The sequence below is a fragment of the Chrysemys picta genome, chromosome 8 (assembly GCF_011386835.1).
Source record: "Chrysemys picta bellii isolate R12L10 chromosome 8, ASM1138683v2, whole genome shotgun sequence".
In the NCBI taxonomy this organism is placed as follows: Eukaryota; Metazoa; Chordata; order Testudines; family Emydidae; genus Chrysemys; species Chrysemys picta.
Window position 1 is genome coordinate 36543517 of NC_088798.1, and position 13922 is coordinate 36557438.

Consider the following 13922-nt stretch of genomic DNA (forward strand, 5'->3'; position numbering starts at 1 on the left):
ATACAAACTCTTCAACAGAATATATTAAAAATGAACTCTAATGTAGACAGAACAGTAGATGTCTCAACTTTTCATTAAAAAAAATAATTAAAGAATAGTCTTCTATAAATTTTCTGACTATAGATTTTGATTTAAGAGAAATTCCATTTCTATGTATGGTGCAATATCCAGATAGAAAAAAAAGCCCTCCAGTATATCAAGACTTATTAAGAATTATCACCAGATGATACTCTTTTTAATTAAGCTAAGAGATTTCTCCCATTGCAGGTAGCTATCTGCTTTTCAGAAATGGTTCTGAAAGTAGTAATGATTGGTATATGAATATAGGTAAATGTATTTTAAATAGGTTTATTAGTAACTGAATTCTTTATGTGGACTTTATTTTATCTTCTTCCCTCCACCTTTTTCCTCTAACTTTTTACCAACAGAATTTATACACAGTAACTTTGAAGCACAGAAGCTCTGAATAAGACAAAAATAGTATTTCAGCCAGACCTTAGGGAGGAAAGGAAATTTAGGGGAAAGAGAAGAGAACGACCACGCTATACTGAAAGCACGAGGGGGCGTTGTGCAGGCTTCCCGGAGGAAGACAGTAGTGCAGTCAAGGCAGCACTCACCCTCCTTCCCCTTGAGGTGTGATTATCAGGTGAGTTTGAACCAGCAGTGCAAGTAGGCCAGAAAGAAACAGCAACAGCCCGGCCGGAGGAGAGGGCTGGGGGTTCTGCTCCTTTCCCCATTGGGAGGGGCAGCAGGGAAAGGAGCAGAATGCTGGCAGCTCCTCTGGCAGCTGTACTGCCCCCCCCCCCCCAGCCCTGTCTCCAGTGCAGCAGGAGGAGGACAGAGTCCCTCACCTCCGCCCTGGGTAACATGGGATGGATGCAGAGAGGGGACGGGAAGAGCGTGGGGGCCCCTGACTGGGGGTGGGGTAGTGAAGAGTCATATGGAGGGTCACGTGGGGAGGTCATGTACACCCCTTAGTTGGTGCCCTCCTTCTCCTCCTGTGCCGGTAAGACATGGGTTTTACTTGCACTACTGGTTTGAACCTGCTGGGGGCACTGTGCTAGTCGCTCCTTTTTAGCGGGGCTGGGAAGGAATTTTTCCCTCACCACCATATTGGCTTTGGTGGAGTGGGGTTCTTTCGCCTTCCCCACAGGGGGTGTTAGGGAACACTTATTATGGTGAGCACAAAAGGTGGTAGGACATATGTCGCAACTTATTTGGTAAGTGTGGGGCGGATGTCCAGTGCAGGTACTCCATAGGGAAGGCATCCAGTGACCAGATAAATAGCCAGGTAAAGGACTTAAAAAGGAGGTGCTGGTTAAAGGAATGGAATGGTGTGGGGTTGGGAGCTCCTATGGTTGAACCCCCTCCCATCTTATAGCCCACCTTACCCCTCCTATGAGGGGGGATGGATGGTAAGGTCCCGGCAATGGATTAGCTGGAGGGACCTGGATGGAAAAAAGAGGGGGAGCTGGTGGAAGCCCACCCCCAGCTAGGGTAATTACAAGATAAACAGGGTTTACCTGCACTGTACACTTTTATCTGCCAAGCAGTCTCAGACATGTAATAATAAAGTTGAGGCCTGATTAAATCCATATCAAGTGTCTCCTGTCCTTCTTTCAGTATAGCTGGACAAGGAAGAGAGTGTGATTAATAGGGCATATTTGTTCTCTGTTGTTTTCCTTGCCCAGTGAGAATCTGCTTTAGAATTAGTGATCCCTGTTTCTTTAAAAGATCAGAGCTACTTGATATTCATTAGTACAGATATTCACAGATATACCGTACTTTGATTTTGTAAACATCAATGAATTTTACATTTATATACATATATGTATATATCACAATCCAATAGTTTATAATTAACACCTGTTTTACACTGTAATAACATGTACCTCCTAAAATATTTACCGTAGCATCTATTTAAGCATATAAATGTTCTGAGAGAATTTCAGATATGACTTACATTAGATTGCCTGTATGTTACAATTATAATGCAATACTGCACAAGAACACATGTCATGATGCACATAGGACTGAATCCTATACACCACAAACAGAAGGCCCTAGGCACAGTGGAACTACGATGGCTCTGCTGTACGGGGGGTGGGGCAATGTTTGGGGAGAGACCTAATACTACATGACACGGAGTAGTGCTGCTGCTTTCTGTGGCACATGGGGTACTGTAGGGGAGAGGCAAGAGCAGCTCTTGGTTTTGAGGAACAGACGCATGTGGAGAAAGTAGATAAGGAAAAGTTATTTACTTATTCCCATAATATAAGAACTAGGGGTCACCAAAGGAAATTCATAGGCAGCAGGTTTAAAACAAATAAAAGGAAGTTCTTCTTCACACAGCGCACAGTCAACTTGTGGAACTCTTTATCTGAGGAGGTTGTGAAGGCTAGGACTATAACAGTGTTTAAAAGAGAACTGGATAAATTCATGGAGGTTAAGTCTATTAATGGCTATTAGCCACGATGGGTAAGGAATGGTGTCCCTAGACTCTGTTTGTCAGAGGGTGGAGATGGATGGCAGGAGAGAGACCACTTGATCATTACCTGTTAGGTTCACTCCCTCTGGGGCACCTGGCATTGGCCACTGTCGGTAGACAGGATACTGGGCTAGATGGACCTTTGGTCTGACCCAGTATGGCCTTTCTTATGTTCTTATGTTATCTGTGGCACCATGTCTGCAGATCTGCTGTCCAAAAATCCTTGGGTAAGAGGGGATACAGAAACCTTGGATGGCTCCCACTGGTTGTAGGAGTGGCTGCCCTGGTGTTCTAGAATGGAATTCTGGCCAAAAAAAATTTACACCCATTCTTCTGGACTGCCCAAGGCTTGGAGGGCCACATTCATTGGTGCAACCTGTCTAGAGACATACTGGCCTTCTGCACAAAGTCAAACCAAAAGGAAAAAAAGAAGCAGCACTCCATGCTGGTGAGTCGATGAGCTGCTTGCAGAGGAAGTAAAGCTTACGTAAATTGAGGCCCTTGCCTTCCAAGTGCCACAAATCTTCATCTTGGCTCCTGCCTTTTCCCTCCTTCTGGGGCTACGGCTTCAGATGCAACTGTACTCTTTTTCCATCTCTCTCACTGTCACCCTGCTCTTCTCTCTGATTGCACTCCATAACAGTTGCCAACTTGGGAATCTGCCTCACCTCACCCATTTTTAATAAAGTACCAAAGGACACCATTGTCATTCCCAGGTGCTGGCACACAGACTATATCTCTGATACAGGGGAAGTCACTGGCAGCCACGTGATGCTGGAATTGCATTATATAGTCACTACTAAGAGGTACATAGATTTTGCAAGAGGGAACCATTTCTGCTGCTGCAGAACTCTCCGTAGCCCCAGAAGTTATTTTATGCTTGGCTCTTGAGTTTGTGTCCAAACAACAATTGAACACCCATGGCTGGCCTGGATCAGCTGACTCAGGCTCATGAGGCTCCGGCTGTGGGGCTGTAAAATTGCGACGTAAATGTTCGTGCTCAGGCTGGAGCCCAAGCCGTGGAACTGTGCAAGACGGGAGGGTCCCAGAGCCTGTGCTCCAGCCCGAACCTGAATGTCTAAGTGTGACGCCTTGCAGCCTGAGCCCCTCAAGCCTGAGTCAATTGAGCAGGGCCAGTTGTGGCTGTGCCACGGGTTTTTTATTCCAGTGTTGACTTACCTTTACTGGATATAAAAATGAACATTAGAGGGTTGAGCTTGCATAGGGCAGGTGCACAGCATTGTATGTAAATGCCAGGTAAAGCTGATTTCATTTGTTTTTTGAAGATAATGCTTAAGCTCATGTCTTCTTGGACATGCCAACACTCTCCCACCAGCAAACCCCCTATTACCCAACATGTATGAGCGTAAGTAAATTGGTGCACAAAGTCAAGTCTGAGTCTTCTACTCCATGCAGAGGAGTGACACACAGTTTTACTTGTGCCCACACATAACCTCCACTTACACTTGTTCTACAGGCCAAGAGTCTCCAGTTCCCTTCTGAACATTGCACAGGATTTATATCAGTGTAATCAGAAGCTAACTAAACAAACAGATCAAAGACAATTGTACATTATACTGACCTATATTATTCCAGACTAAACTCTGATTATTTGTTCAAGTGTTAAACAGACTGAATCTCTGTGTACTACTCATTGTTGAAATAAGAACTGTTGAACTTGTCTTCCTATTTGAAATATTTTAGTAGTTTAACAGCATTAACATTTTGTTGTTTACATAAATAGAAACAATTGCATTTCTTTTTGCACCTAACATCTCTGTATCTCAAAGCACATCACAAACATTAAGGCTCAACACCTCTGGGAGGTATTGTAAAAGATATAATGGTATAAAAATCACTTCAGCCAGCTCTTGGGTGGGACATGACAATTGTTCTATAGCACACAGCAATGCTACTCCAGAGCTTAGGGCCAGAAATGAATAATACTATATCAAACTAAGACTTCCAGGGAAATTTACCTAGGCAGATTCTAATAATCCAAGTTTGAATAAGTCAAGGGCACTTTGCTCAACCTCCTTTTCTCTTATATTAAAATAATACCATGGGATCTTCAATGACTACTTCAGAACCTTGGTTTTACTGAACATCTGATCTGAAAGACATCAAGCAAAAGCCTCACCTCTAGCAGCACAACGACTACAGGAGCCCCATGATAAATCACTGGTTCAGTACTGAATCTGACAAAAGTGCCAGTGAAAGGCCAACACTACTTCCTGTAACGTGTGTTCCTCCAAAGAAGCCTACCCAAATACTAACCTAGCTCACACCTGCTTAACTTATGAGATCTGATATAGTGCAAGGTAACATGGCTGTAGGTGTATCTGATTAATAAACAATTCTCAGTATTGGCTGGATCCTCCCATCAACTTAGGCACTGAATTAACTGAAATTAACAGGGAGTTCTGTGCAAACACTGATGACAAGGTATGCTTCAATTAAACCTCTTCCCTTAAAATGTTTCAATAAGAAAAAATTCTACATGTGTTGTACTCTATGAGCCAGTTCTGGATTTCCATTACTTAGGTATAAATCCAAAGTAGCAATGACTTCTATGGAGTTACTTCATACTGGTTGTATGACTGAGATCAAATTTTGGCTACACATATTTTGTAATGAAGCATGGTAGGACACTCTCACTGCTCCCTTTCTCTTCTCACTTTACACTCTCTCTGGATAAACTCATTCACTCATATGACTTCAACTACCATCTCTACAGAGATGCCTCACAAATTTGACTCTTTCCTCTTGATATGTCCCCATCCATCCAATTCTGCATCTCAGCTGCCTCACTGACATCATCTCACTGCCACAGGAAACTTAACATGGCCAAAGCTGAGCTCCTTATCTTTCCTCCAAGCTCTTTTCAAGTCCATCCTATTCTCTGTTGTTTTTCAATACCACACCCATGCTCCATACTACTGAGACCTGCAACTTGGGGCTCATATTTGACTCCTCCCTCTTCCTTTTCCCACACAGTCAAGCCATGTCCAAAATGTGTTGCCTCTTCCTCCAAAACATTTCTAAGATTTGTATTTTTCTTTCAGTGTTTACAGTTAAAATTCTTGCTCAGTCCCTCAGTTTCCCATCTTGATTGCTACAACCTCCTCCTTCTCTTGGCCTAACACACATGGTACCCACTCCCAATATGTACAAAATACTGCCATTAAGATCATCTTCCTTGGCCATTACTCTGACCTTGTCTTACACTAGCTTCTGCTCTCCTACTGCTTCATATTCAAGCTTCTTGTCCTTGCATTCCAGGCCTTCAGTAAAGCCCTGCTCTTCCCTATCTTTCTGTCTTATCTTATATTGCTACCATTCCTAAACTCCCCTATGATTCCAACAGCTACATAGATACATAAATCCATTGCTCACACAATCATTTCTTTGACTTCATCCTGATAGCCCTTACATGTGGAAAGGTCTTTGTGAGCTGTTCAATTCAAATCCTGCCTGAAGACCCATTTCCATTATGATTCCTAAAAGAAACTAGCTGATTAGTAATGGTAAGGCTGAGGGTTAAATGGAGATAGTCTATGTATTATCAGCAAAATGGAAACAAATAGTTATCAAACATTGTTTTATCAAAAGGAGGCCAACCTCCCCCTTTATTAAGCAATCAGAACACTCTCCTGCTATACTTGGTCTATCTGTTCATTTTGTCTCTTTTAGACTGAGAATGCTTTGGAATGAAGGCTGTACCTTGTTTGGATTCTACAGCAGTGCTTCTCAAAGCCGGTCCGCCGCTTGTTCAGGGAAAGCCCTGCCGGTCTGGGCCGGTTTGTTTACCTGCCCCGTCCACAGGTTCGGCCGATCGTGGCTCCAGGCCAATGGGGGCTGCGGGAAGCGGCGCGGGCCAAGGGATGTGCTGGCCGCCCTTCCCGCAGCCCCCATTGGCCTGAAGCGGCAAACCGCGGCCAGTGGGAGCCACGATCAGCCGAACTTGTGAACAGGGCAGGTAAACAAACCAGCCCGGATCACCAGGGGCTTTCCCTGAACAAGCGGCGAACCGGTTTTGAGAAGCACTGCTCTACAGCACCTAGCACTCAATGGGTACTACCAGAAGCAAATAACTGAGTAGTAATAGTAGAAAAGTAGGTAGAATATTAATAGACTCCTAAAAGCTTTTTAGTTGACTGGATCTAATACTTATTTATATTCTCAAAACATTTTGATCATGACTAGAACATACCATGAAATTACATACGCCTTAAAATATTTCCTTACCTTATCGAGGGAGAATGTTTTGGTCAGAGCAAATCCCCATCCTGCTTCAAATGCTCTTCGAATCATTGAGGAACTAGTAGTTGGAGTTGCACTGGCAAGACCAAAGGGATTTGGAAACTTCAGTCCAGCCACTTCTACACTGATGTCTACCAAATCAATAGGAGTATAGAAGAGAGGTAATTCTGGAGTAGTAGAAACTGCAGCACCGTATAAAGACTGTAAAAACAAATATACAAATATTTTTGTCATCTGAATTTTATATAATTTCTTGTTAGCATGAGGGAAAAAATCACTCAGACACTTAAAATATTCTAATATTTTATGCTTGCAAACTGATGAAAACTGACTAAAACATTTAGCTGGCCATGGGCAAAAAGTCATACATCAAACATCTTCATTTTAAAAGGGAACATGGTGTTGATGCTGAAATATTATTTCAGTGTATTACTCTGAAATACAACCAATTAAATAAAATAACTTTGTTAAAACAACAGTTACAATGAAACAAGCATACATACAGTTTTATCAAAGACACTCTGAGTTAATGTTCCAAGGCCATGGTTAACTAAGCCTTGTGAAGCCTAGACATTGTAGTATTGACTAAAGGAACTCCAAAGGTATGCAATGGGACTGAGCAAGTGAGTATTCTACTATAGATCACAATGCTTCAAAGATTTATGCCCCTTAAAGTTTAATTGAAGTCAGTGTAACAATTCACAGTCTATGAATTAAATGTGAGCAAGTCTTTGCAGAATTGAGGCCTCAGTCTTACACCTACATTTATTTTCTTTCATAAGTAAAATCTTTGCTTCCCAGCAATTTTAAAATACCATATACTCAATCATAAGCGGGTTCGTTTATAAGCCTACCCCCCCAAGATGGATAAGTAAAAATGGAAATTTTTTATAACCCATTCATAAGCCGACCCTATAATTCAGGGGTCAGCAAACTACCGCACCCGGGCCATCAGGATAAGCCGCTGGCGGGCCGAGATGGTTTGTTTACCTCGAGCATCCACAGGCACGGAGGTAAACCTAAGTAAACAAAGTGTCCCGGCGCACCAACGGCTTACCCTGATGGACCGGGACAGCAACTGGTGGGGAAATTTTTTTTGGGGGGGAGAAGCCCCACATGACCCCATCCCAGCCCTGGACCCCCACACTCTCCCCATCCCATCCCTTCCCACTTTAGCTTGGGAGGGCCAGGGGAGGATGTCTCTGACCTGGCTGGAGCTGCTCTGGCAGGCTGGGCAGGATGGCCGCAGCATGCTCCGGTGGCGTGGCCACAGCCTGCTCTGGGGGGCTGGGCCGAGTGGCGTGGCTGCAGCCTGCCAGCCCCAGAGCTGCAGCTGCTTCAGAGGCTGGGGGGAGAGCAGCGTGGCCAGAAGCGGAGAGACTCTGGCCCTGCCTCTTCCCTTCTGGCTGTGCTGCCTCTCCTTGCTCTCTCTGTTGGGGGGAGGGGCTGTGTCCCACCTCTCCCTCTCTATACCCATTCATAAGCCGACCCCCTTCTCTGGTACTTCCCTTTTTTACTAAAACAATTCGGCTTATGAACAAGTATATACGGTAGATCTCTATTTAAAAAAAACTGGTGTAAATCTTGTTTCTAGCAGCTACACATTATTTGCATTTTAATTATTAATGTTCTCATATTTTTAAACACCCTGGGGTAGAAGAGTTAATATACCATTTCAAAAATGACAACCAACATCAGTTGATACCCCATCAACCTCTGAGGTGGTTAGGGTATCTGGGACTCAATGCTGCAACCTATACTCATGGAAAGAGGTCTTCTTTAGAACCACTAGGACTATTCACACGAACAAGTGCTTCAATATTGGGATTAACTGTATCATAAGATACAACGGTTGCTTAGATACACTAAAGAGGGAAGACTCCAGTAATCATAGAGTGAAAGTGCTCCACGTGCAGTATCACTTAGCAACCTGCCATCACTGGCTCAGTGTTCATCCAAGCTCCTACACATTCTTTTTTATGGTGTGTATGAGGCATATCTGACAGGAGTACTGTAGTAAAGTACTACTCGATGTGAGTATTGTAAGGGTGTCAGAATAAGCCCCTAATTCTGGATTGGTAGCTAGGAACTGGACCAAAGAAGAGCAAACAATATAAATATTGTAGTTATGTTTCCTAACAGTTTTAAAGATATCTTAGCCACTTGATTTTTTTTAAAAAAAGAGGAAATATACATATGAATGCATCAATAAAAAATTATAAGGCATTTTTGCACATGGATTCATTGCACATTTGATTCCCCAGAACTGATTCAATCAACCCTAACATAGCTGGCTTTTGACTATCAAGTAAATAATGTTCATTTACAAATAATGGAAGTATTTGATTATCCATAATCACTTGGAAGGTGTTGTTACAGTACAGCAATCATTAAGAACTGACCAGATCAGTGGCTTTGCTTCACAATGCCTAGATCATTACAGGTGTGTTCTCTTGCTCTTAAGCATGGCAAATGTACTGAGCAGGCATTGGCCTCTGCCTTTGGAGAAGAAACACCCTAAATAACTGGCAAGTGAAGGAGTTGCATGAATGGACACTGAGCAGAATCCTATCTAGTTCATGATGGATGGAATTAAGATCTGTGTCACTGAGGGTATATCTACACTGCAATTAAAAACCGGTGACTGGCTTATGTCAGCTAACTTGGGCTCATGAGGCTGAGGCTAAGGGGTTGTTTAATTGTGGTGTAGATGTTTGGGCTCAGGCTGCAGCCCAGGCTCTAGGACCTGAGGTGGGAGAGTCCCAGAACTCAGGCTGCAGCCTGAGACTGAATGTCTACACTGCAATTAAACAGCCCCTTATCCTGAGTCCGGAAAGCCTGAGTCAGCTGGCATGGGGCAGCTGCAGGTGTCTAATTGCAGTGCAGATATACCCTAAAAACCTTGAACTTGAGTCAGTAAAGTCGGGGGAGGGATGTGGAGGGGTTTTCAACTCCTGAGAAGCACAAAAAAAACCCAACCAAACAAAAAAACAACACCTCTCTTATGTAAGGATGGAGATGATACTCTAAATACTCTGTAAAATCTTCCAACCCTTGTGTTGCTGCCCTTTGTTTTGTTTTTAAAGAGCTTATTTACTCCATTTTTCTCTTATGCATGTTATTAAAGGGCTGAGGAGGGCATGAGAACTACTATAGGTTTTTCAGGGGCTTTAATTAAAGAAAGTCTTGATGCAGAATCTCAAAATCTACTCCCTTCCTCCCAAATTTAAGAAGCAGGAATCAAATCATCTGACTCTTCGTATTTTCTTCCGAGGTCCAAATCCAGAAATGGCATGTTGGGCCAGACTCCTGGCTGGTGTAATGCAACTGAAGTTAATGGAGCTATGCCAACAGAAAATTTGGAGCTGTGGATATTATCCAAAATGGCAAAATTTGCTTGAGAAAAGTTGATTTCATCAGATTCCAGCCATTTGGGACCAAATTTCCCTGATGCAATGACTGTTTTCTGGGTAGTGACCTTTACATTGCTAGCCATACCAAAGACAGCAAGAGTATGGAGGAAAATGTAATTACTGAACCATTCCCTTCCATACAAGCCACTCAGTGCATTCTAGATATAATGCTCCCCAGAGTTCTGGGATATGTCTACACCGCAATAAGAAGCCTGTGGCTGGCCTGTCCCAGCTGACTTGGTCTTGCAGGGCTCAGGATAAGGGGCTGTTTAATTGCAGTGAAGGCTTTCAAGCTTGGGCTGCAGCTCAATCTCTGGGACCCTCCCACCCTACATAAGAACATAAGAACGGCCATACTGGGTCAGGCCAAAGGTCTATCTAGCCCAGTATCCTGTCTTCCGATAGTGGCCAATGCCAGGTGCCTCAGAGGGAATGAACAGAACAGGTAATCATCAAGTGATCCATTCCCTGTCCATTCCCAGCTTCTGGCGAACAGAGGCTAGGGACACCATTCCCTATAGAGTCCTAGAGCCCGGGTGCCAAACAGAGCCCAAACATCTATACTGCAATTAAACATCCCCATAGCCTGAGCCGCACATAGCTGATTCAGCTGGCATGGGCTAGCCATGGGTTTTTAATTGCAGTGTAGACATACCCTGAGAGGCAACATGTCTACCTGAGTCATAATGCTTAGCAGAGCACCTGCTGGGGAACTCCAGAGTTCCACTGCCCCAAACTCAGGGCCGTGACTTCAAGGTACTATTGTGACCTAATATTTCAATATCTGAGTAACCAGCTGCTATTTTTCCTTTCTGTTATTAATTTAAAAAAATAATGGACAGCTCAGAAATTTGGTATTAGGATACAAAACCTTTCACCCCAAAGTCACAGGCTGAAATCTGGTGTAGGTCAGGAGTGACAGAAATTTATTACCGTTGTCTAGATGTTAGGTGGCCTGTGTTCTCAGTGTAGTTTTTACTGGACAAGATGTTCATTCTCAACTGGCACCATTTCTGGTGCAAAGTGAAGGACAGGAGCTTAGAATATAAACCATACATAGTACAGTGTGGAAAGAAAACAAAGGAGTTAATGGGAAGTGGTGGTATTGGAAGAGTCAGGCAAACAGTTGAAAACAAGCACTGTATTCAAGCCTAGACTGTGATGTAACTATCTGCTCTGAGTAAAGGGTGGTGCATAGTAAACTTATGCTTCTTTTCCTTTCTGCAAGCAGACTGCAGTTATTTATTAATTTTTTGATTATTCAAAATTGTTCAATTGTGGTATGTAAATACATTTCAGCCTGTGGACTGCTCATAAACTGCTCAATCCTGGTATGCCTGAAAATATTCGGTATTCAAAATTCAGTATTTGATTAGTTGCTTAAGCCATGTCATCCTGTGTCTGTTTCCTGGCTCGATGACCTAATCTTCAAAAGCTACTTCCACTGCCACATGAAATGAATTTTGTTTCAAATGAATCTTAGCTAAAGGCGGCAAATGTGCTTTCTGTGATTTTGTATAAATAAAACTTGGCTTGTGCAAGATAAAAAAAACTTCTATTGAAAGGAATTTGGGACACGCAGATTGAATGTGCCCATGTAAGAACATGAAAGCTTTGCTGCATGCTGGCCTGCAAACTAGTTGATCACCAGGGTTTCCAGACATCCACTGAAACACCTCCAGGCATAGACCTTTTCCCCTGACATTAGGAGTCTGCACTCTCTCTACACCCTTGGTAAACTGCCTTGAGAGAGAAAAAAGATGTGACTCCACCTAGATGCAAAAATGCATTGACTCCACCAGAAGCTGCCTACTCCTGGTGCCCCACTCCCTGTTAATGAGGGTCACTGCTGTCTGTTTTGTCATAGTGGTTTGGAAACCACTTTTACAGCCTGAATATCTCCAACAGCCTGATACTACACTTCCACATCTCTGATGATCGCTGGCCCAACGAGGTGTCCAAAATGGGTCTTTCATCCCAAGAGGCTGGCATAGGTGGTGACAAGAATTAGGGAATCCAGGGGAGTAAATCAAAATGACAAAATATGCACTGCTGTAAGATGAGGCCGAGGGTTAAACAGTCGGTAGCAATGCTTCCTTGCAGATTTATCTTCCCCTCCTCTTGTCACACTTCCTTTTTCCCTTTTTTTATGTTTGTTTTGCTTTTCACAACCTCTCTGTTCAGCACAATGCTCATAAAGGAACTAAATTTACTAAGTCCAATTAAAATGCTATATAGGTTCCTAATAGGAAAAAATAAGCTTTATAATGATGATTGACCTGACACACAGTAAAAGAAAACATGTAGGCAAAGTTTATTTATAATCATTCTTTCCCCGATTTTAGAAAAAGATGATAAAAAATTCTTGCCAGATTCTTCTCTAATTTGTTGTCAACCAGTTGAGTCTATAATTGTGGGAATTCAGATTCCTGGTTACCATGTCTCCATAGTTCTTTGAAAAGCATGCCAAAATCCACAAACATTTTGCATGCAGTGGTCTTCTTTCTTCTGATCTGGATACTCCTGCAGAGACAGTGTGCTCTGTAGTGAAGAGCACAGGACTGGGAGACAGGGAGATCCTGCATTTTAAAACTTGCACACTGATTCGCTGTGTGGCCTTGAGCAAGTAATTTCATCTGTCTCTGTCTGTTTCCCTAACTGTAGATAACTACTTGACCACCTACCTCATGGTATTATCGTATATAATCAATGTCTATGCAATGCCTTCAACACACAGAGCACTAAAAAATGCTAAGTTTCATCAACATCATTCTTTTACTGAGAGCCTTCTCCTCTGCAGCCTTGAATGATTTTCCTGCATCTTTCCACTTCATTGACTCGCTCATTTAAAATCTCATCTGAAAACCTGTCTATTCTTCCTTGCCCGTACTCACTCTCTTTTCTATTATTTAGCTGTGTAATTCTATTATTTACAATCAGTCACCAAAGCATTTTGTATGAAAGGCACTATTCAAATTAAAAAATTGTACTGAATTGCAGTGTATTATCCCCTGCCTGTGGATCCTTTAAGGAACTTGAATAGGCTTTGTAAATATGCACTTATTCATTCTAAAATTACATATTTGTTGAAGCACAATAGGAGAAGTCCTATATCTCAGAGATATGAATTAACACCATACTGTTACCCCTTTTGACTCAACCGGTTACCCAATATTTGAGGTGTTGGGGATTGTTTACTTTAGAACAGTAGTTCTCAAACTTTTGTACTGCTGACCCCTTTCACATAGGAAGCCTCTGAGTGCGACCCCCCTTATAAATTAAAAACACATTTTTATATATTTAACACCATTATAAATGCTGGAGGAAAAGTGTGGTTTGAGGGTGGAGGCTGACAGCTCGCGACCCCCCATGTAATAACTTTGCAACCCCCTGATGGGTCGCGACCCCCAGTTTGAGAACCCCTGGTTTAGAAGGAGAAATTGATGATGGAGTCAGGTATTTCTTCATTGCAATCTTATTTATTTACAAAGTACGTACAAAGTCTTATTTTCCTAAACACCCCAGAAATTAATAACAGGAGGTTTTTCGCTCACAGTCTAAGCCTCTTTTGAGCCAGCACCACTGAAAAAGCTCTCTCTCAGGGCCACACTTCCAGTGCTTTTCTAACTATCTCCTTGCCTTTCTGCTTCTTTCTACCTGCTTCCTGGTTGTTTCTGACTCTCGCATACATGCAGCTAAAATCAAATAACTCACCGGCTACCTTCTTTTTGCATACTGTCTAGTCTTTGGGAGGTGAC

At 42.7% G+C, this 13922-nt stretch overlaps 1 protein-coding gene across 15 annotated transcripts in view; it reads right to left on the reverse strand.

Annotated features, from left to right (window-relative positions):
- The window catches only part of DPYD (dihydropyrimidine dehydrogenase), a 612292-nt gene that overhangs the window by 233352 nt on the left and 365018 nt on the right, over positions 1–13922 (reverse strand). For all 15 annotated transcript variants that reach the window (XM_065555590.1, XM_065555591.1, XM_065555592.1 and 12 more), the window contains one exon: positions 6737–6952. In XM_065555590.1, the coding sequence (XP_065411662.1) occupies positions 6737–6952 (216 nt within the window). The remainder of the gene's footprint in view (positions 1–6736; positions 6953–13922) is intronic.